General features: G+C 42.6%; 1 protein-coding gene across 9 annotated transcripts in view; it reads left to right on the top strand.

The window, feature by feature from the left end:
• The window catches only part of pitpnm2 (phosphatidylinositol transfer protein, membrane-associated 2), a 316594-nt gene that overhangs the window by 262460 nt on the left and 33368 nt on the right, over positions 1 to 20766 (top strand). For 7 of the 9 annotated variants that reach the window (XM_073051985.1, XM_073051992.1, XM_073051990.1 and 4 more), the window contains 5 exons: positions 5160 to 5279; positions 9419 to 9621; positions 13023 to 13198; positions 15333 to 15503; positions 16835 to 16981. In XM_073051985.1, the coding sequence (XP_072908086.1) occupies positions 5160 to 5279; positions 9419 to 9621; positions 13023 to 13198; positions 15333 to 15503; positions 16835 to 16981 (817 nt within the window). The remainder of the gene's footprint in view (positions 1 to 5159; positions 5280 to 9418; positions 9622 to 13022; positions 13199 to 15332; positions 15504 to 16834; positions 16982 to 20766) is intronic. The other 2 variants (XM_073051991.1, XM_073051993.1) reach the window with 1 other exon arrangement.

Raw genomic sequence — 20766 nt, 5'->3', positions numbered from 1 at the left:
CCTCCAGTGAGGACTGGCTTGTGAACCTCTGGTTCCCTTCTACTGAAGTCTATAATCAGTTCCTTGGACTTGCTGACATTGAGTGAGAGGTTGTTATTATGACACCACTCAGCCAGATTTTCAGTCTCCCTCCTGTATGCTGATTCATCACCACTTTTGATTCAACCCACAACAGTGGTGTCATCAGCAAACTTGAATATGGCATTGGAGCAGTGCCTAGCCTTACAGCCAACGTGTAAAGTGAGTAGAACAGGGGCCAAGCACACAGCCCTTTGGTGCACCTGTGCTGATGGAGGCTGTGGAGGAGATATTGTTGCCAGTCCAAACTGACTGAGATCCTGAAGTGAGGAACCTATCTATACCCCATGATTTTATATGCCCCTATACAGTCATCTCACATTTTCTTTTGTTGCAGTGAAAAAGGTCCCAACCTGCTCAACCTCTCTCCATAGCCCAGTCCTTCAAGTTCCAGCAATCCAGCAACTATCTCGTAAATCTCCTCTGTGCTGCATGACAACTTTCCTATTGCAGGGTAACCGAAACTCAAAAGGTTCAAAGATTCAAAGGTTGAATTTAAAGTCAGAGAACTGAATACGATATACATCCTGAAATGCTTTTTCTTTGCAAACATCCACGAAAACAGAGAATGCCCCAAAGAATGAATGCCAGAGAACCCCAAAGTCCCCCCAGTTCCCCCTTCCCGCGCATAAGTGGCAACAAGCAATGATCACCCCTCCCCTCAATGGCTAAACAAAAAGCACACCCGCTACCGAGCACAAGCGTGTGCTAAACAATAGCAAAGTCACCCCAAAGGCTTCTCATTTCATCCGACATTTGACAAACCACAGGTTCTCTCTCTCCCTGGCAAGAGAGAAGGAGGTGTCCCCCATTTTCACAGCAAGCGGGAGACATAACAACAACCTGCTGGTTTACGATGTTAAAAGTCCGTTTTATCGCATTTTTTGAGCTCTGTGTCTAAAGATCACAAAGACCTCGGGTCTTCGGGCCCACAGTGAAAGATTTTCCAGCCTCCCTAATGACACACGAGTCTCCTGCCGTGACACCAACCCTCAACCCACCCGTCTCCAGAGCCCTGAGATCTTAGGCTTCCGAACACGATCGAAACTCTCAAGCCAAACCCTTGGCATGTCAAATAACAGCCAGTTGTGGAACCCCAAGAACGGGTCCCATTCCCGCAAAGAACCAAAGCCTGTGTGTAACTCCAGGTCAGGGTCTTCAAAGGAACCCTGAAAGGGAAAAATAAAGATATTAAAGGTGAATATAGAGCTGTTTCCAAAGATGCAAGCAAAGGAGTCGCCGTTAGGTGCCATTATCCCTCCTAAGCATTTTTCCAAATGCTGTCTCACCAATGTCTTTTACTTAACTTCTACACTCTGTGCCCTGACTGATGAAGGCCTGTGTACCAAAAGACTTCTTTGCTGATTGTATTGTGTGCAGTTTTTGGTCACCAACCTACAGGAAAGATGTAAATAAGGTTGAAGCAGGACTGAGAAAGTTTACAAGGATATTGCCTGGACAGGAGGACCTGAGTTATTAGGGAAGATTGAATAGGTTAGGACTTTATTCCTCGGAACATAGAAGATTGAGAGGAGATTTGATAGAGGTATACAAATTTATGAAGGATTAGATGGGGAAAGTGCAAGCAGGCTTTTTCCACTGAGGTTAGGTGGGACTACAAACAGAGGTCATGGGTTAATAGTGAAAGGTGAAAAGTTCAAGGGAAACTTCTTCAGTCAGGGAGTTGTGATAACATGGACCGAGCTGCCAGCACAAGCTCGATTGCAATGTTTAAGAGAAATTTGGATAGGTACATGGATGGTAGGGGTATAAAGGGCTATGGTCTCGGTACAGATGGGAGTAGGCAGTTCAAATGGCTGGGCACAGACTAGATGGGCCAAAGGACCTGTTCTGTACAGTACTTTTCTGTGACTCTATGACACTTTGTCTACCTGTGATGCCACTTTCTGGGGACAGTGTACTTGTATCCCTCAATCCCTCTGGACAACAACATCACCTAGGACCCTACTGTTCACTGTGAGAGTCCTACCCTCAGTTACCTTCCCAAAAGACTTACCCCAGGAAGAATCTCAATCCCCAGAAATTAAAGCTCTCCCCCTTAAACCCCCTTACCAGCCATCTATTCTTCTGCTGTACCTTCTGATCTGTTGAACTATTGCATCCTTATCATTTGCTCTCTTGGTCTTCCCTTGCCCTCCTTTGCCCTTGTTGGGTAACGGAGCCCCCCATAAGGTTGCCTTTCTGGTACTGGCACACCCTGAAGCTGTCAACCCATCAGCATCCAAAAATAGAAGTGTGTTTCTCAAAGAGATGACCCTGGGAACTCGTGAAATACTGAGCACTTCCTGGTACACACAGACTGTTAAAATTGTATTCAACAAAAGAAGCATAACGTCAGGATGTCCAGAAGAACTTTTTTACATTATAATTTACCAGTCAAGGATTCATCAACTATGTCTATTTCATTTGAATATTGAGTCATAGAGTCTTAGAAAAGTTCAGCACAGAAACAGGCCCTTCAGCCCATCTAGTCTATGCTGAACCATTTAAACTACCGACTCCCAATGACCTGAATGTGGGCCATAGCCCTCCATACCCCTACCAAAAATATACCTCTCCAAACTTCACTTAAACGTTGAAATCGAGCTCACATGTACCACTTGCACTGGCAGCTCATTCCACACTCTTATGACCCTTTGAGTGAAAAGGTTTCCCATCATGTTTCCCTTAAGCTTTTCACCTTTCACCCTTAACCTATGACCTCTAGTTGTAGTTCCACTCAACCTCAGCGGAAACAGCCTGCTTACATTTACCCCTCATAATTTTGTATACCTCTATCAAATCTCCTCTCAATCTCCTACCTTCCAAGGAATAAAGTCCTATCCTATTAAATCTTTCCTTATAACTTCGGTCCTCCAGTCCCAGCAACATCCTTCTGAATTTTCTTTGTACTCTTTCAACCTTGTTTACATTTTTCCTGTAGGTGGATGGCCAAAACTGTATGCAATATTCTAAATTAGTCCTCACCAATGTCTCAAACAACTTCAACATAACATCCCATCTCCTGTATTCAGCTTATGTGCCAAAATCTTTCATTATGACCCTATCTATATACTTGTGTGGCCTCTTTCAATGAATTATGGACCGGTGTTCCCAGATCCCTTTGTTCTACCACACTCCTCAGTGCCATAGCGTTCACTGTGTAAGACCTACCCTGGTTGGTCCTCCCGAAGTGTAACTGCTCACACTTTTCTGCATTAAATATAATCTGCCACATGGGGGAAATAAAATCCTTAGGGGAACAGCTGGCACCAAAAGCAGGGAGAGGCTAGTGCCTTGAAAAAGTATTCAGCCCCCACAATGATTTTCATTTTGTATTGTCTCATTTTCTAAATTTAAAAAATATTGAAGTACTGTTTCTGAACTAATGTACAAAACATTATGCGTCATGTCAAATCAAAAGAATAAATCCAAAATCTGTTAACAATTTACTAAAAATTGAAAACCAAAATTGTGAGACTGAAAAAGTATTCATTCCCTTTCAAATTACAACTTCCCTCAGATGCAATACTGTGCATTGCCTTTCCAACTCACCCAATTTGTTGTAGAAAATTGGATGATCACCTGAATAAATACCCCCTCTCTCTGTAAGGTCCAACTGTATGATTCGACAGACAAAACCAAAATGAAGACAAAAGAGCATTCAAGACAAGTCAGGGAAATGATAATAGAGAAGCATCAATCTGGAGAAGGGTAAAAGACCATTTCAAAGACACTGAACATATCTCAGAGCTCAGTGCAGTCCACCATGAAAATATGGAAAAAAATATGAAACCACTGCCACACTGCCAAGGTCAGGCTGTCCCTCTAAACTAAATCACCAGGGAAGATTGGCACTTGTAAGAGAGGCTACTTTAACACCACAGTCACTCTGAATGAGCAGCAGAAGTCAGTGGCTGCAACTGGAGATGAAGTTCATGGCTGCACAATCTCTAAGGCCTTGCACAAAAAGGGTATTAATGGAAGAGTGGCAAGGAAGAAGCCTTGGTTTTAAAAAAAAAAGCACATCCTTTCAAGTAAAGACATTGCAAAACATCATTTAGAAGATCCTTTTAAGATGTGGAAGAAGGTCTTATGGTCAGCTGAGACTAAAGTGGAACTTTTAGGCCTCAATACTAAGTAGTATATTTGGTGTAAATCTAATACTTCATACCAGTCGGGTTAACACCATCCCTACTATAAATTATGGTGGAGGTAGCATCATGCTATGGGAATGCTTTTCAGCAGCAAGGACTGGAAATCTTGTCCGAGCTGATGGGAAGACGAATGCTGTTACATACAGAGGGATCTTGGATAAAAGCCTGCTAGCCTCTGCCAGAAAACTTAAACTGGGGAGGAAGTTCATCTTTCAGCAGGACAATGACCCAAAGCAAGCATGGAAAGGCTTCACTGAAGAAAATTGATGCCCTTGAGTGGCCCAGTCAAAGCCCTGACCTTAACCCAATTGAACATCTCTGGCAAGACCTCAAGATTGCTGTCCACCATCGTTCCCCATCTAACATGGCACAGCTTGAGTAATTTTGCAAGGAGGAATGTGCAAATTTTGCTCCATCACCTTGTGCAAAGCTAATAGAGACCTATCCAAAAAGACTACTGGCTGTAATAGCTGAGATAGTTGGTTTAACTATGTACTGAGCAAAGGGGGATGAATACTTTTGAAATGCTGACATTTCAATTTTTGAGTTTTTAGCTTTGCTATGCAACATTCCCTGTTTTTTTTTTGGCTCTGTTGTGAAAAAAGGAGCATGTGATTCACAAATAAAAATTATCAGTTAAATTAATCAAAATCCCTGGTTGTTATGTGAATAGAGGTTTTGGGGCTGAATACTTTTTCAAGGCACTATACATGCTTCAATACTGTCTCAGTCATAAAGAGAGAGGAATATTCTCAGTTATTCACAGGGGCAATCCTCAATCACTAGCACTCAAAAGCCAAACTTCATGGTACCCTCTGTGGGTTTTCCGATCCAGAAATAAATTTTGGGAGTGATTAGAAAAGCATTAAGGTTTCTTACTCATATCTGTTCATTGTAAATCTTCTGTTTTCTTTCCCACTGCAGGTGTGTTTGATTGGAGACTGCGTGGGTGGAATCCTGGGATTCGATGCCCTGTGCTTCAGCAACCAGACCGTGTCGGAGAGCCAGAACAGCAGCCGACGAGGCAGTGTCCTGAGCGTGCAGGTATCCTGAGAAGCGGCTCAGCGTGCTGTACCCCCGTAACGCCGTGCATTTATTCCATCAGCTGAGCTTTTCCTCTGAACTCTTGAGAACTGAGATTCTGCACAGTTCTCTGTAAAATCTAGGGGCCTTGATCGAAGTGAGATTTTCACATTGGGAGTGAAATGGCAGGCATTGTGATCACTGGGCCCCTCACTCCTTCAGCAGCCTGATATACAGTCATGGCTGATCAATTCGTTCACACTATTTCCCTGCTACATACTATATCTATTTGTGGCTTTTCAGTAACTAGAATATTTTTATCTTAATCTTGTTACTAATAGTTATACAAGATAGATTTAAGAATATACAAAAGTTAGCCAGACTAATAAACTGTGAAATGGCTATTATTTGGGGGCTTCCTTTCTTGTTTAAGATCAGAATCGGAATCATTTTAATATGACTTGTATGTGTCGTGCAATCTGTTATTTTGCTGAAGCAATTCAATGCAATACATAATAATAAAAATTGTAAATTACAGTAAGAAGTATATATATTAAAAATGTGAAATAAGATCATAAGACATAGGTGCAGAATTAATTCATTTGGCCCATCGAGTCTGATCCGCCATTTCATCATGGCTGATCCATTTTTCCTCCTAGCCCCAATCTCTTCACCTTCTCTGCATATTTCTTCATGCCCTGACCAATCAAGAATCTGTCAACCTCTGCCTTAAATATATAAACAAGCTTTGCCTCCACAGCTGCCTGTGACAAAGAATTCCACAAATTCACCACACTCTGACCAAAGAAATTACTCCTTATCTTCATTCTAAGAGGATGCCCCTCTATTCTGAGGCTGTATCCACTGGTCTTAGACTCTCCCATGATTGGAAATATTCTCTTCAGGTCCACTCTATCAAGGCCTTTCACCATTTGATAATGTTCAATGAGGCACCTCTCAATCTTCTGAATTCCAGTGAATACAGGCCCAAAGCCATCAAACGCTCTTCATATGACAAGCCATTCAAACCTGAAATCATTTTCGTGAACCTCCTTTGAATTCTTTCCAGTTTCAGCATATCCTTTCTAAGATAAAGGGCTCATACCTCACAATACTCCAAGTGAGGCCTCACCAATGCTTTATTAAGTCTTAACATTACACCCTTGCTTTTATATTCTAGTCCTCCAGAAATGAACACTAACATCACATTTGCCTTCCTCACAACAGACTCAACCTGCAAATTAACCTTTAAGGAATCCTGCAGAAGGACTTCCAAGTCTCTTTGTGCCTCAGTTTTTTTAATATATTTTCTCTCCATTTAGAAAATAGTCAACACTTTCATTTCTTTTACCAAAGTGCATGACCTTAGACTTCCTAACATTGTATTCCATCTGCCACTTCTTTGTCCATTTTCTCTTTGTCCTTCTGCAGCCTCTCTACTTCTACAAAACTACCTGCTCCCGCCTATCTTCGTATCATCTGCAAACTTTACAACAAAGCCATCAGTTCTATCATCGAAATCATTAACATATAACATGAAAAGAATTGGTCCAACACAGACCCCTGTGGAACACTATAGTCATTGGCAACCAACCAGAAAAGGCTCCCCTTATTCCCACTCTTTGCCTCCTGCCAGTTAGCCACTGCTTTATCCATTCTAGAATCTTCCCCTAATATCATGGGCTCATAGTTTGTTAAGCGGCTTCACATGTGGCACCCTGTCAGAGGCCTTCTGAAAATCCAAACATAAATCAATTCTCCTTTATCTATCCTGCTTGTTATTTCTTCAAAGAATTCCAACAGATTTGTCAGGCAAGGTTTTCCCTGAGGAAACCATGCTGATTATGGCCTATTTTATCCTGTGCCTCCAAGTACCTCGAAACCACATCCTTAACAATCAACTCCAACATCTCCCCCACCACTGAGGTCAGAGTAACTGGCCCATAGTTTCCTTTCTTCTGCCTCTCTCCCTTCTTGAAGAGTGGAGTGACATTTGCAATTTTCCAGTTTTCCAGAACCATTCCAGAACCTAGTGATTTTTGAAAGATCATTACTAATTCCTCCACAATCTCTTCAGCCACCTCCTTCAGAACCCTGGGGTGTACACCATCTGGTCCAGGTGCCTTATCTACCTTCAGACCTTTCATTTTCCCCAAGGACCTTCTCCCTAGTAATGGTAACTTCACACACTTCTTGACCCCTGACACCTGGAACTTCCATTATACTGTTAGTATCTTCCACAGTGAAGACTGATGCAAAATACTTATTCAGTTCATCCGTCATTTCCTTGTCCCCATTACTACCTCTCCAGCATTGTTTTTCAGTGGTCTAATATTCACATTTGCCTCTTTTTACACTTTATGTACCTAAAGAAACTATTGGTATCCTCTTTAATATTATTGGCTAGCTTACTTTCATATTCCATCTTTACCTTCTTACTGACTTTTTTAGTTGCCCTCTGTTGATACTTGAAAGCTTCCCAATCCTCTAACTTCCCATTAATTTTTGTTCTATTATATGCCATACTATAAATAGTGCATGAAGAGGGTGGAAAAGTGAGATAGTGTTCATGGGTTCATTGTCCATTCAGAAATGTTCCTGAATCACTGAGTGTGGGTCTTCAGGCTTCTGTACCTCCTCCTTGTTGATAGGGGAACCAATATCCTTATGAGCAGGTTTGCCACAGCTGTACAGGAGGGTATAAGCTAATTTGGCAGGGGGGTGAGAACAGGAGTGATAGGGCTGAGGATAGTTGGTATACAAGTTGATTCAGTGTGTAGTGAGACTCTGAGGCAGGACAGGCAGGTGATGGGGCAAAATTACAGTCAGTGGGATGAGTTAAAGTGTAACGGGGGGCCAAAATTGAAAAGGGTGATGAATACAGGACTGAAGAAGTTATATTCAAATACACACAGAATACAGAATAAGGTGGATGATCTTGTAGCATATTTAAAGATTGGCAAGTATGATATTGTGAGTCTCTAAGTCATGGCTGAAAGAAGATCATTATTGGGAGCTTAACATCCAAGAATACACATTGTAACAAAAGAGCAGGCAGGTAGAGGTGGTGGTGTGGCTCTGTTGATTAAAAAAAATCAAATCCTTAGAAAAAGCTGACATAGGATTAGAAGACGTAGAATTCAATTGCAAGGGTAAAAAGACTCTTGATAGTTATATATAGGCCTTTGAACAGTGGTCAGAGTGTGGGCTACAATTAGAATGGGAGATAGAAAAGGGAAGTAAAAAGGCAATGTTACGATAGTCATGAGGGATTTCAATATGCAGGTAGGTTGAAAAAATCAGGTTGATGCTGGATCCTAGAGAGGGAATTTGGAGAATGCCTACAAGGTGGCTTTTTAGTTCAGCTTGTAGTTGAGCCCACTAGGGGAAAGGCGATTCTGGATTGGGTGTTATATAATGACCCAGATTTGCTTAGGGAGCTTAAGGTAAAAGAACTCTTAGGAGGCAGTGATCATAATATGATAGAATTCACCCTGCAGTTTGAGAGGGAGAAGATAATGTAAGATGTATCAGTATTACAGTAGAGTAGAGAGAATTACTGAGCCTTAAGAGAGGAGCTGGCTAAAGTTAAATGGAAGGGGATACTAGCAGGAATGACACTAGAACAGCAATGGCTGAAGTTTCTGTGAGCAATTTGGAAGGCATAGGTTAGATACATTGCTAAGAAGTAGTGGTATTCTGAAAGGAGGATGAGGCAACTGGCTGACAAGGAAAGTCAAAGACAGCATAAAAGCAAAAGTTAGTGGGAAGTTAGAGGATTGGGAAGCTTTTAAAAACCATCAGAAGACAGAACAAGGCCATAAAGAGAGAAAAGATGAAATATGAAGCTTAGATAGCCAAAGTATTTTGCAGATATATAAAGAATGAAAGTGGAAATTGGACTACTGGAAAGGTAGCAGGAAGGCTGTAGAAGGACAGACAGATTAGGAGAATGGGCAAAGAAGTGGCAGGTGGAATATGGTGTAGGGAAGTGTCTGGTCATGCACTTTGGTAGAAGCAGTAAAGATGTAGATTATTTTCTAACAGAATTGATAGCTTTGATGCCAGGTATACAGACAGCATTGAGGAAGCAGGCTGTCTACAGAAGGACTTAGATCTGCATAGTTATTGATCACCTGTGCTCTGTAATTGACCGACAGGACAACGATCTGTTATCTCCTGGAATTGTTGTGAATAACACTGCTGGCTCGAATCTGGAATCCAGTCGGCATCTCAGCAGAAGCAACATTGACATTCCTCGAAGCACCGCTGATAATCCAAACAAACAGTTGCCGAGAAAGAGAAGCGATTCCTCTACGTATGAGCTCGACACCATTAAACATCATCAGGCTTTTCTGTCCAGGTGAGAAGCATCCAATTAAAATTCTGAACTAGCTCAGTCGGGCTGTGGTAGTGATGAGGTTTGACTTGCCTGGTGAGGCCACTCACCTAGCATCAGCATGGAATTAATGACCAAACTTGAAGCTTTCCGGTTAATGACCGAAGTTCCTGGAGGCAAATTAAAGGAAGATCTCTCCCCAGACCACAATAGCATTATTAAAAGTAATGGTCAAAGGTTAATTTGTTATTAAAGTATGTATGCAGTATACAGCTCTGAGATTCATCTTCTCCAGATAGCTGTAAAACAAAGGAAACCATGGAAGGCATTCAAAACAAAAACATCAACCCAGCCCCCACACAAAATAAGAATGGCAACAAGAACATCAACCCAAAACCTCCCACTCCACCCCCACAAAAAAACTAACAAAATCCCTCCCATCAGCAATTCAAAAGGAAGGCAGTTGGCACTGAACCCTCATTCCCCTTCGATATTCATCTCAATATTTCAGTCTTCCTCAACACTTCAATCGGCGATTAATTAAAGACCAACCCCCTACTGCAGCCACGTCACTGAATGGTCAATATGTTCTGATTTCGCAAGTAGAATTTTTGCACAGCTTAGCTTTTGGTCACTGTAAAGGAATGTAGCAGGGAAAGGATCATTTTAAATTACCTGTGTAAGATCAAACCTCACTAAATAATTTATTGACAGAACAAGTTCACTGGATTTATAAACCATCACTCCAGCAGATTGGGAATTGTGTTTTTAAAAAAAACAAAGTTAGGAGGGGTATAGATAGGGTAAATGCATCATGCTTTCTCCACTAAGTTTGGGTGGGACAACAACCAGAGGTCATGGGTTAAGGGTGAAAGGTGCAAAACTTAAGAGGAACATGAGTGGAAACTCATGAACGAGCTGCCAGTGCAAGTGAGCTTGATTTCAACATTTAAGAGAAGTTGGATAGGTACGTGGATGGTAGGGGTATGGAGGGCTATGGTCCCAGTGCAGGTCGGTGGGACTAGGCAGTTTAAATGGTTCAGCATGAGACTAAGGGCCTGTTTCTGTGCTGTACTTTTCTACGACTGATTTCCACCTTAATGTTGGCAGTTTCAGAAACAGAGAAAAGTGGATATCACATACAAAATGCTGGAGGAACTCAGCAGGTCAGGCAGTATCTATGCAGAGGAATAAACAGTCAATATTTTGGGCTGAGTCAGGTTTTGGCCTGAAACATCGACTCTTTATTCCTCTGCACAGATACTGCTTGACCTACTGAGTTCCTCTAGCATTTTGTGTGTGTTGCTCTGGATTTCAAACATCTCATTCCAGAAATTATAGTGTGTCTGAAAAGTGGTTATAACTGTTAAAGCAACACACACACAATGCTGGGGGAGCTCAGCAGGTCAGGCATCATCTATGGAAATCTGTGAAACTGTCAATGTTTCAGGCCTAGACCTTTCGTTAGGACTGGAAAGGAAGGGGGAAGACACCAGAATAAAAAGGTGGGGTGGGGGGGGGTCAGAAGAATAACTAGAAGGTGTGATAGGTGAAGCCAGGTGGGTTGGAAAGGTAAAGCTCTGGATAGGAAGGAGTCTGATAGGAGAGGAAAGTGGATCACAGGAGAAAGGGAAAAAGGAGGGGACCTGGGGGGAGGTGAGAAGAGGTAACAGGCCAGTCTTGAAGAAGGGTCTTGGCCCAAAGTGTCAACTGTTTATTGCTCTCCATAGATGCCTCCTGACCTGTTGAGTTCCTCCAGCGTTTTGTATATTTTTCTTTATTAACAAAGAGCTGGAGTGTGGTGACTCGCTCTTTACAGAATGAACAACTCATTACTTTTATTGAATTCATCCTACTCTTGTAAATCTAAATTTTCTATCTCCAGAGAAAGCAACCCAAATTTGTCCAACCTCCTCTTATATTCATGCCCTCTAATCCAGGCAGCATCCTGGTAAATGTCTTCTGCACCCTCTCCAAAGCCTCGACATCCTTCCTATAATGAGGCGACCTGAACTGAATTTCAGTGCTCCAACTGCAGTCAAACCAGTTTTATAAAACTGCAACATAACTTCCTCACTCTTGAACTCAGTTCCTCAACTAACAAAGGCGAGCATTCTATATGGCATCATTACCCACTTTTATGGAGCTATGCACATAGATCCCAAGATCCCTCTGCTCATCAACACTGTTAAGGATTTTGCCCTTTGTACTGTTTATTGTTCTCCCGAAGTGCAGTCTTCACATTTGTAAACACAAAAGATCATGCAAGATGATGGAAATCCAGAGCACACAAATGATGGAGGAACTCAGCAGATCAGGTAGCCTCTGTGGAGAGGAATAAGGAATCAACATTTCGGACTGGCATCTCGAAACATTGACTCTTTATTCCTCTCCATGTGTGCAGCCTAATCTGCTGAGTTCCTCCAGTATTTTTGGCACTGGTTGGGCTAAACTCTAGCTTTGGGTGGCAGGGTGGAGGTGCATCTCTGTCATAGGAGGTGCAAGGCACTCTTGCCTATGCTAGTCTGCAGGTCATCCTTGGGCCAGGTGTAACACCTGCCCACCTCCACCCCCCCAGATCAGGGTTACGTGAAGCCATGGGAGAAGGTGGTGGATGGTCATATGTGCAGCTGGTGTACATCACAAGTCCTGGTTATGTGACCACTGACGCCAGGCAGACAATCTCTGAAGGATATTGATAATGGCTGGGGTCACCTGATTTGTAAAGACACTGCCTAGAAGAAGGCAATGTCAAGCCACTCCTGTAGAAAAATTTACTAAGAACAAGCATGGTCAAGACCATGATTGCCCGCGTGATACGACATGGCACATAATGATGATGATGAAACTCAATCAGCCTTTTCAACGCCCATATCTGTAGCTGATCAATACCATGCTGCAACCTTTGGCCATCTTCTACACTATCCACAACACCACCAATCTTTGTATCATCAGTGAACTTAATTCAAGATTCGAGATTGTTTAACATCATTCCCAGTACACAAGTGTAAAGGAGAATGAAATAATTGTTACTCTGGATCTGATGAAGCACAAAAAAAAAACACAATAAGATAAACAACACACAATTTAAAAAAAAGAAAATACAATAAATATAAATACATAAGTTAGCTTATGTACATAGATTAATTGTATGTCCATAAAGTGACGGTAGGCACAGGAGTGTTTGTACATAAGGTGACTCTAACAGGAAATGATAAAGCAGTGGTGGGTGGGGGTGTTGATCAGCCTTACTGCTTGGGAAAGTAACTGTTTTTGAGTCTGCTGGTCCTGGCGTGGATGCGATGTAGCCTCCTCCCTGATGGGAGTAGGACAAACAGTCCATGTGCAGGGTGGGCTCATGATAGAACACTTAAGAGAAACTAATTTAGAAGTTAATTATTAGATGAGTGTATTTTCTCTTCTAGTTTGCAGTCGAGTGTTCTGAGGACGGATTCCGGGTCCAGGCGATCGAGCAGTTCCACCATGCTGGAAGGAATGAACCCTGGCAAGTTTGAATTTGAAGTGACTGATTTCTTCCTGTTCGGTTCCCCTCTGGGGCTGGTGCTGGCTTTGAGGAAAACCGTTGTCCCCAGCATGGACGGTGGGTATCTAGATGACTCCAGTTCTTTCTGTGCTGCCACTTGAGCCTGCTTTGTAATTCTGTACTGACCAGGAGGCTGTCAAATCAAATCAAATTCAAATTTAATCATTCAACCATACTGGATACAGCCCAACGAAACAGCATTTCTCTGGGGCCAAGGTACAAAACATACACAGCACATTCAAAATAGCAAGCAAATAAAAACACAGTCATGCAAAAAGATATATTTAGTCCAAGACCCAGAACAACATGTCCTGCAATTTGATTGTGCAGATTCCTGGCCGTGCATAGCCACTGCACTCCAGCCTGTTACTCCCCCAGTCAAACACTGGAGGACAGCACTGACAGGAGAAGCCTGCCCCTAGCTGAGCATGGATGCCACACTACACCGCCTCCAGTGTGTCTCTCCTGGACTGCAGCAGCAGGCAAGTCTGCGGCTTGAGACCTAGTCCTTGCTACAATCAAGACCACACAGCTCCCACACCGCATATCACGCCACCAAGCAAGAGAAACGGGCCTGCTGCGTATTACATCATCAGTGTTCAACAGGGTCCTGTGATTGTAAAACAATCATCCACGGTTACACTGCATGCTGCTTTTGCGCACCAACTCCAATGCCTTCAGTATCAGGTAGCAACAATCTGCACCCAGGCCCGCTCCTCCAACACGCTGCCGACTCTAGCTCCACCGACACCCTGGACATCCAGCTCCACCGACACCCTGGACTTCCTGTCCGGCTCCAGCTCCACTGACACCCTGGACATCCAGCTCCACCGACACCCTGGACATCCCGTCCGGCTCCAGCTCCACCGACACCCTGGACATCCCGTCCGGCTCCAGCTCCACCGACACCCTGGACATCCCGTCCGGCTCCTCCATTCAGTGAGCAGCTCATTGATGGGGTAGACCTGCAGCACCCAAAGCTCATGGAGCCAGGCGTTGTCTTACAATCGTAAAAAAACACATTGAACAAATAAAAAAGAAACCTTTAGTTGGCCACCATGGTGAAGTGTGTCAGAAGCTCACAGTGTTCACAGACTGAAGAAGAAAGTTTGCTATTTTGAGCAGAGACTCTCATTTGGGACTGGCATGGGGATAACATGGATCTATATTGGTTATTTTACTATTACTTAATTTGCATTTTCATTCTTGAAAATTAGAATTTAGTCAACAGATATCAAAAAGCAATTTAAATAATGCAGGCAACACACACAAAATACTGAAGGAACTCAGAAGGTCAGGCAGCATCTATGGAAAAGAGTACACAATCAATATTTCAGGCCAAGACCGTTCAGAAACATCAACTGTTTACTCTTTTTCATTGAAGCTGCCTGGCCTACTGAGTTCCTCCATCATTTTGTGTGTATTGCTTGGATTTCCAGCATCCGCAGATTTTCTCTTGTTTGTGATTAAATAATGCAGAGGCTTATCTTGCAGTTGCTTTTGTGATTGTCATGTTGTTGTCACCAACATTGACTTTGATTTATATCACACAGATCAAAGTTCAAACTGAATTTATTATCAAAGTACATATATGCCACCATCAACAACTCTGAGATTCATTGTCTTGTGGGCAATCAAAGAAAATATAATAGAGTCAGTGAAAGACCTGTGAAAACGTTACCCATGATGGTATGGGCCGTATCCACTACTTTTTAAATTAATTAATTATTGATTGTGATACACTGTGGAATAGGACTTTTCAGCCCACTGAGGCACGCCGCCCAGCCTTATCATGAGACAGTTTACAATGACCAATTAACCTACTGACCAGCTTCTGTGGGGGGGGACGGACCGGAGCACCTGGAGGAAACCCACGCATTCATGCATAGAAAGCACAAACTTTACAGGCAGCTTTTCCATTCAAGGGTATTGATATTTCCATACCAGGCCATGATGCAGCAGTGTATATACTCTCCACTGCACGTCCATAGGAGTTTGTCAGAGTTTTAGATGTCATAACAAATTTTTGCAAACTTCTAAGAAAGTAAAGGTGCTCTCATACTTTCTTTTAATGACACCCACGTGTTGGGCCCAGGACAGATCCTCATATGATAACATGAGTAATGTTTACTTCCATAAATCTGATCCGAACAAAACTCATTCTTATGGTGTCTGTTCCATTTTTCTCCAGTGTCCCAGCTGAGACCGGCATGCCAGCAGGTGTACAATCTGTTCCACCCAGCCGATCCCTCATCTTCCCGCTTGGAGCCACTCCTGGAAAAGAAGTTTCATCTGTTACCTCCGTTCAATGTTCCCCGCTACCAACGGTTCCCACTGGGCGACGGCACCTCTGCTGTTCTGGGTATGCGCATTTAAAACAGAAATACAAACCTCCCGTGTGGGTTCTCTGTTACTGTCACCATACAGGTGTACTGCACTGGTAATGTCTGCTTAACCAATGTGATCAGAGCTAGTTTTTACAACAAGCACTTCAGGTAGACATTATTTCAGATGTAGTTTGGAACAGGCACTATAGGTAGACACTACTTCAGAACCTGAGAGAGATGAACCTTTGGTAATGCATGCTGGTCAAGCCACCAATTGTGTTTAGTATTTCCTGTGAAAAGATGCACATCTCTGAGTCTCAGTACAGGAGTTCACACAGGCAAAGCAATAAGAAATAAAGTGGATTGCGGTTAATTGAGACACATCAGCTCCAGTACATTTTGTCCCAGTTAAGTAGCTGTCCTAATTAGCCAATTTCATGGAAATAGTTAAAAATGTATTTAAAAAAAAAGCAAAACTAGGTAATAAATTACGTATTTAATTGAAATACAAAACAAATTAGAACACTACCAATAGTACTACAGAACTGTAAAATTGTGTATTAGTTCCTAATGGTTATCAATGGAGGAATTCATTCAGTGTACGCTGACATGTTCTTTTGATTGACTGTAAATGAACAAAATCAGGGCAGACACCTAGTGTAGATAATGGACTTAATGAACTGCCTTCATACAATGCTCTCAACAATTGCATTCTCCAAACCTTCATTGTCAAGATGATTGTTGTTACCTTCAAATTCTTTGTAGTTCATAAATTGTTGAAGTAATAAAAGCGTTTATTTTCTCTCTCAGCCGTTTCTGGGATCTCTGAGCCTGAATGCTTGAAACCGCAGTGAGCAAAGAGTTTCAAATTGTCTTACTGCTTATTTCTCACCAACTATCAGTAACATAAATCATTGTTTTTTGAACATAAACACACATATCTGGTGCTCTTTAAGAACAGTTTACTCTTAAGCACAGTGTAGCGTCTAATGGCCACATAAGTGCACGCTTGTTAGAAACTACTCAACATCAGTTTCTTATCCCAGTTATGCAGCATTGTGTCCCAAATAAACTAAGGAAATCCTGACTACTTTCTCAGTTTTTATTCTTTAAGAGTGTACCAAATAAGAGGCTGTCCCAATTAACAAAAGGGCCAATTAACCGGAATCCATTATATATACATAATTTAAGTTAGTAGGGCAAAACACTAGTGAGGTAGTGTACACGGGTTCATTGTCCATTCAGAAGATATAATATATAAAATGTCAGCATAATCCGCCAGCATTGAGTGTGTGTAAGCATTTGACTGTTGTGGTACGGTTTGTGGCTACACATCTGTCCTCTTGTTTTTCTCCATCTGCTTTAGTTGAGACAATCCAGAACAATCCCATCCTCACGCTGGAGATTCCATTTGTGTCTCTCCATCGAAAGGAGAGTGTAATGGAAACTAGCATTCCTGTTCCTGTGATTAACTGGCACGATGGTACCAGTGGGATTCCGACTGTGGCTGAATGTGTGTAGGCTCTTCTTTTGTTCTCTCGTGGTTTGTGGCTGTGAATGCTTGCATCTTTGCATGGAAGGCCGTAAGATTTGTCGCTAGTATGGACTTGAAACATTTGCACTGCGGAAGAAGTGACTCGGCTTTGCAGGGTTTGACCTGAACAGGTCAAAAGTTCAAAGTAACTGTATTATCAAAGTTCAGTCTTGAAGAAGGGGGTTGGCCTGAAATGTTGACTTGTTATTAATTTTCATAGAGTAATCCATGGATCCCTTGGTTAACGGTAAGGGTCCGTGGCTTTAAAAAGGTTGGGGACCCCTGCCAGAGATGTTGCCTGACCTGCTGGATTCCTCCAGCATTTTGTGAGTGTGTTGCTTTGGATTTCCAGCCTCTGCAGAATCTCTCATGTTTATTATTATCAAAGTATGTATATGTCACCATATACAACACTGAGATTTATTTTCTTGTGGGCATTCACAGTAAATACAAAGAAACACATAGAACCAATGAAAGTCCTCACCCAACAGGACGGACAAACAACCAATGTGCAAAAGACAGCAAACATTGCAAATACAAGAAAAAAGCAATAAATACCAGAAACATGAGATGAAGAGTCCTTGAAAGTGAGTCGATAGGTTGTGGGAACAGTTCAGTGATGAAGCAAATGAAGTTGAGTGAAATTATCCCCTTTGGTTCAAGAGCACGATGGTTGAGGCATAATAACTTTTCCTGTACCTGGTAGTGTAAGTCCTGAGGTTTCTATATCTTCCTGACAGCAAGTAGAGGGCACAGTCTGGATGGTAGGTGTCCTTGCTGCTTTCTTGTGACAACACTCTGTCCTTGCTGCTTTCTTGCTCAACAGTGGGGAGGACAGGGATGTATCCACTATTTTTTGTAGGATTTTCCATTCAAGGGCATTGGTGTTTCCATACCAGGCTGTGATGTAGCCAGACAATATACTCTCCACCGCATATCTATTGTGGTTTGTCAAAGTTTCAGATGTCATGCAGATTTTTTCAAACTACTAAGAAAGTCACACCTGACTTTTTTTTAGGATTTTCAGTTCAAGGGCAATGGTGACTCCATACCAGGGCGTGATATCAATATATTCTCCACCATTCATCTGTAGAAGTTTGTCAAAGTTTCAGATGACATGCTGAATGTTTGCAACCTTCTAAAAAAAAGTTCCACCTGTAGCACTTCAGCACACATGTAACCACAGGAAATTGGAGCAGGAGGAGGCTATTTCAACCCCTCAGCTCATGTTCCACTATTCAGTGTGTTCATGGCTGAGATACAGCATTATGCAAAAGTCTTTAAACTCGTATACATAGCTAGGGTGCCTAAGACTTGCACAGTACTGTATTTGTCAATGTGGAACGGAGAGTGAGTTTGTAAATGTGGCAGGAGCAAAAGATGTTGGGAATGGGAGGGTGGAGCGCCACGGGAGGGGGGTGGAGCAGGGGACAGAGAACGAGTGCCAGAGTGGGGGGTTGTGCGAGGGCAGACACACCCAGCCCTGAGACAACAGCTAAGGTCATTTGATTCCCAGCAATTGGTTTATTGATCGTAACAGAATATCTCTCTGGTAATTCCTGCTTCCTCTCCTCTCTCTTCCCATTTTCCCAACCACAATTCCCCTTTCCTTGCCCCCTTCCCACTGTCAGTCCACAATAGAGACCCGTATCAGAATTAAGTTTTTTCATCTCACATCTGCCATGAATTTTTGTTTTTGCAGTAGCAGTACCGTGCAATATATAAAATCACTATATATATATTTTTTTAAAATGTGTGTGTGTGTGCATGCCCGCGCACGCCTTAGAGTTTTGCACAGTACTGTATGCCGGCCTCAGTTTCTCTCATGTGCCCATCCCTATAACCCCCAGACCCTCAATCTTTCAAATACATATTCATTTTCACTTTAACTACATCCAGTGATCCAGCTTCCAACCCCCGACCAGAGAATTCCTGTGAGAGAAAATGTTTCTACATACATCAGCTTTATCTAATCAGCCCATTGTCTTATATATTTGGCCACTTGTTCATGGCTGTACCATTGGTGGAAAGATCTGAAGATCTTCCCTGTGAACCCCCCTCGGATCCTTGAATAAATTCTAAACTCCGAGGTCTCATTGTGGAATTCATTGCCACAGACAACGGCTGTGGAGGCCTAGTCATTGGGTGTATTTAAAGCAGAGGTTGACAGGCTCTTGATTAGTCAGGGTGTGAAAGGTTACAGAGAGGGCGCAGGAGAATGGGTTTAAGAGGAATAACAAATCAGCCATGATGGAATGGCAGAATGGCCAAGTGGCCTGATTCTGCTCTTATATCTTATGGCTAGGAAATCCTACTAGGTGTTTATGGCTAGAAAACCCTACTAGAAACAGTATTTGTTGACACCTATCTTGCAAATCTGAACATTACATTTGCACATGCACACTACACACATGCTGGGATACAATAACTGGTCTCATCCTCAGGATATCTGGGATTTTAAATTCAGAACATTAAATTAAAAGAGATACTTTGTTAATATCATCACTTTTGACAATGAAACTACAGAATTGTAGAATTAGATCCTCTAGTTCACACAAAAGTGGCTCTGGAAATGGCCCAGCAACCCAGTCAGATCATAAGTTCAGAGTCGTCCCAAGTAGTTACAGTTTGCCCAGAATAGTTACAGTTTGCCCAGAATAGTTACAGTTTGCCCAGAATAGTTATGGTTTGTCCAGAATAGTTACGGTTTGTCTGCACATGTGTGAAATGATTAAAAAGACATGGAACTGAAACCAGAGTCACATCTGTGAAGGAAGCTTTGGTAAGAGTCCTTGACTGCATTTTCTCATCATAACCAAGATGAAATCACACCGTGAGGGATGAATGTATTGTACTGAACCAAGATGGAATCACACCATGAGGGGTGAGGGAGTCACACCGTGAGGGGTGAATGTATTGTACTGAACCAAGATGGAATCACACCATGAGGGGTGGGTGTATTGTACTGAACTGAGAGGGAGTCACACCACAAGGGGTGAATATATTGTACTGAACAGAGAGAGAGAGACACCATGAGGGGTGGGTGTATTTTACTGAACCGAGAGGGAGTCACACCACAAGGAGCAAATATATTGTACTGAACTGAGAGGGAGACTCACCTCGAGGGTGAGTGTATTGTACTGATCCAAGAGGGAGACTCACCTCGAGGGTGTATTGTACTGATCCGAGAGGGCGACTCACCTCGAGGGTGAGTGTATCGTACTGATCTTTGACAAGTGCAGTTAATTCACTTGTTCTGATGGGTAGTGTGTTTTTGGCCCCAGCTGTTTGGAAAGGCAGGAGTGAATATCCCTTCTGCTTCATCTCAATTGCCATGTTCTGTGTTGCGTTTGTATTTGCAACCCCCACAATATTCTGTCTCTGTTTAATCAGTTTGAGGGGAATTTGGGCTGGGCGCTGAGCACTGTGAACCCACCTACTATGATGTTATAAACCCCGTCCTGCTGCGATACCCCCCATGGCAGCTCACTGGCAATCAGAGGAATTGGCTAGCAGCCCCTGCTCACTCGTACCACATTGCCTTCAGCACAGTGGAAATTCTTTCAAGTCCAGCGCAGAACAGTGTCTGACTATTTTTGTTTGCACTTGCTTCTGCTGAATTCATTGTCAAATCATTTGAGATAAGTTGCAAATACAGTTGAGCAGAATTTTACAAATGTTGGTGCAAGTGTTTTGAGCCCATCTTGAGCAAAGTCTTGTCTCCCTGAGGACAACTCAGGATTGACACTTCTTTGTAATTTAAC

Source organism: Hemitrygon akajei, chromosome 7 (assembly GCF_048418815.1).
Source record: "Hemitrygon akajei chromosome 7, sHemAka1.3, whole genome shotgun sequence".
Lineage (NCBI taxonomy): Eukaryota > Metazoa > Chordata > Chondrichthyes > Myliobatiformes > Dasyatidae > Hemitrygon > Hemitrygon akajei.
The sequence above is the reverse complement of the archived record's forward strand: the minus strand, read 5'-3'. Positions and strand labels throughout refer to the sequence as shown.